The sequence below is a fragment of the Ochotona princeps genome, chromosome 13 (assembly GCF_030435755.1).
Source record: "Ochotona princeps isolate mOchPri1 chromosome 13, mOchPri1.hap1, whole genome shotgun sequence".
NCBI lineage: Eukaryota > Metazoa > Chordata > Mammalia > Lagomorpha > Ochotonidae > Ochotona > Ochotona princeps.
Window position 1 is genome coordinate 60,088,442 of NC_080844.1, and position 3,179 is coordinate 60,091,620.

General features: G+C 58.5%; 1 protein-coding gene across 1 annotated transcript; it reads right to left on the reverse strand.

The window, feature by feature from the left end:
- Positions 1-1,325: 1,325 nt before the first annotated feature.
- On the reverse strand, positions 1,326-2,690 carry PRLHR (prolactin releasing hormone receptor). The gene has a single exon (XM_004579780.2). It carries the CDS (start codon positions 2,608-2,610, stop codon positions 1,492-1,494), a length of 1,119 nt encoding a protein of 372 aa, XP_004579837.2. The 5' UTR covers positions 2,611-2,690; the 3' UTR covers positions 1,326-1,491.
- Between the last annotated feature and the right edge of the window lie 489 nt (positions 2,691-3,179).

The window sequence follows — 3,179 nt, forward strand, 5'->3', positions numbered from 1 at the left end:
TGTGTATCTCACTCTACCTTTCAACTTAGTCAATTTTGTAAAACCTAAACACTCCCACTGCCCATAGCCCAATCAGGAACACTCACTCTACCATCATATTGGATTCCAGTGCAGTAAGATTTCATCCTTGTCACCCCCAGTAGCATCCCTCTTTGGTTTCCTTTTAGGACACACTTTAATGAGTGATGGAGCATATTTCTGAAAGCAAGAGAAGCATGAAGGGAGAAATCACTGATGCTCCTGTCTGGTGCAGGAGAAGTACTGAAACCTGGCTGAGTTGCTGCAGATGTCCATCCAGTCCACAGGCTCCCCCAGGCACTGATTTGCCGACCCTCACCTCTCCCAGTTGCTGCTTCAGCATTAATCGAGGAGCCCCTTGTCCCAGGGCACTTGTCCTTGCTGACAGACTCTCAGAGGAGAAGGTGGTGATTATCAGCCTGGGCTCATGCCCAACCATCTCCACCTGTTCCCCAACCCTGGAACTAGCAAGAGCGTGATCTGTGCTTCTATTGGATGGCAGTTGTTTTCCTATGTTGTCCTTAAGTCAACTGCTCGCAGCCCGTGTATTCTGGGCTGATCTTGTTCCAAGCATCAGCACAGGCAGGTGCTGAGCAATCAGATAACAGCTGCTGTTCTGCTGTAAGAGCAATTACAGAAGACAACAGAATGCCGGCTTAAACCGAGGATTCGGAAAACAGATTCCAGTGCCTGGCTTGTGGCATGTGCATGTGTACACACACACAAACACACATGCATGTACGCACAGCTTTGCACAGCCTATGTACAGCTCTATGTCTCCTTAAGTGACTCTGATCTTTACCGTTTTATCTCTTCATTGAATAATTCATCTTCTCATCTGAAAATACAAGCCACAGAGGACAGAGGAGAGAACACACAATTCAGACCTCTTGAACAGGGGCTGGCCAATGTTTTTCCCTCCTATAGACTCAGTAGGTCTTGAAACCAAACCTTTTCCTGTGGTCTCACGGTGCTCACAGAGGAAAGGCTGCAACCCAAGACGTGCGCTTGTAGTACATATCCACCTGAAATTCTAGAAACTCAAGCATCCAAATGGACTCAAGGATGTCAGGATTGCTTCTCAACGGGGTGCTTTTCACAAGGCAAAAGGAAAAGCTTAACAGAGTGATTCTAAATCCCACGCACATTGTTCCTTCCCAAAGACGTGGAAGAAGAACCCTCGCTCTCAAACACCTGTATCCCAGAGGAGGCACTTCGTTGGGCTTTCCAGGGCACCAAGAGGAAGTCAGGAGCGCTCCCCACCCTCAACCCACTTTCCCTGACCTTCTTCAAGTAAAGCACACAGACTCGCACTTGATATTTGACAAAGACAAGGCAAGCAGTTGGATGAGACCGCAGGGCTGAGCGTTACACCTGCCTCAACTTGGCTCTGGCGCGGGGAGGGCACTCCGCAGTCCGACCTGAGGTGGCACCCTCCGAGGCCAGCAGCCCGACCCAGCGCGGCACGTGTCATCAGATGACCACGCTGACCATTGTGCCCTGGCCGTGCGGCGCGATCCTGCGGGGCCAGGCGAGCAGCAGCTTCCGCAGCTCTTCGCGGAAGCTGTCATGCAACCAGGCGTAGATGAAGGGGTTGTAGCAGGCTGAGCTCATGGCCAGCCAGTGGCAGAGCAGCTGCACCAGCCCGAAGGCGTAGGGGTCGATGGCGCGCGGGTCTAGGTCCCGCAGCAAGTTGAAGACGTGCAGCGGCAACCAGCACACGGCGAACACCACCACGACCATCACCAGCAGGCAGAAGGTGCGGCGGCGGCGCACGCGGTCCCAGTCAGCCTGGCTCTGGGTCACGCTGCCCGGCACCACGCGGTTGCGAAGCTTCACCGACACCCGCACGTAGGACAGGAGGATGACTAGCAGGGGGAGCAGGTAGGTGACGAGCAGCAGTCCCCAGGCGTAGAGCTGGCGCTGGCGCTCCTGCGCGCCCCAGAACTCCTCGCAGAGGCGCACGTCGTGCGGCTCGAGCTCCACGTGGTAGGTGTGCACGGCGGCGGGGAGCGCCAGCACCGCGGACAGCGCCCAGATGGCCAGCACCACGTAGGTGCTCAGGCGCAGCGAGATGCGGCGGCGCAGCGGGTGCACCAGCACTACATAGCGGTCCACGGCGATGGTGGTGAGCGTGAACACGGATACGTAGACCGTGACGGGCTGCAGGAAGAAAACCAGGTGGCACAGGCCGCCGCCGAACACCCAGCCGCGGGGCTCGAAGGCATAGGCCAGCGTGAGCGGCACGCAGGCGGTGCACATGAGCACGTCGGACAGGGCCAGGTTGCCGATGAGGAAATTGGTTACGTTGTGCAGGCGGCGCACGCGTGCGATCACCAGCACCAACAGGCAGTTGCCTACCAGCCCCACGACCACCACGACGCTGTAGAGCAGCACGATCAGCCCCTTCAGCTGATGTACCAGCTGCAGGCTCTGGAAGGGCGTGATGGCCTGGGCAACGGCGCCTGCCGCCTCCGACGCATTGCCAGCCGACGACGCCTCTGCACTCCTGTTGGCCAGGGTTGTGGCCGCGGACCGTGCCCCAGGGAATAAGGCAGGGACTGCGGGGCCCCGCGTAGTCAGGGAGGCCATGGCCACCTGTCTAAAGACAAAGTCGGTCACTCCCTGTTCTCCATCTTCCCCTCTTAGCCAATAGAACCCACCAGCCCCCATTGGCCAGGTACCCTCTTTTGTCCGAACAAAGACCAAAGGCATCACAGGGATGACCCCGCCTCCGTAAACAAACCATATGTCGGGTTAGACAGGCTCGGGGTACCCAAATGCCTCGCGGTGTCGGCAGGCCAGACAGGAGCGCGACCCTACCTGCTAGCCGGCGCGCCGGGCGGGGCGGCAAGGGTTCCGGCAGTCCCCTAGCTGCCCTCGGCTCGGGAGCTGGTGGCTTGTCCTTGAGAACTGCGCGTTGCAGCGCTCCCCAGCTTCAGAGAGGGGCGCGGAGCCCCTCCCTCTCAATCCCGCCCCGCCCCCCAACTTCAAGCCCTGCATGGAAAAGGGGGTGGAGCGCGCGAGCTTGGGGGCTACTGGTGGAGAGGTGGGAGCAGAGGAGAAAGGCGGCGAGGACGACAAGCCTAGGTCGGAGTGGCGGTGGGGAGGGGACCTTTCGGCGCCCCATGGAAGAGCAAAGACAGAGGCGAGGAGGGAAG

What these genes read in the sequence shown, in the direction of transcription:
- PRLHR (XM_004579780.2), bottom strand. Translation starts at nt 2,610, where the DNA reads ATGGCCTCCCTGACTACGCGGGGCCCCGCAGTCCCTGCCTTATTCCCT.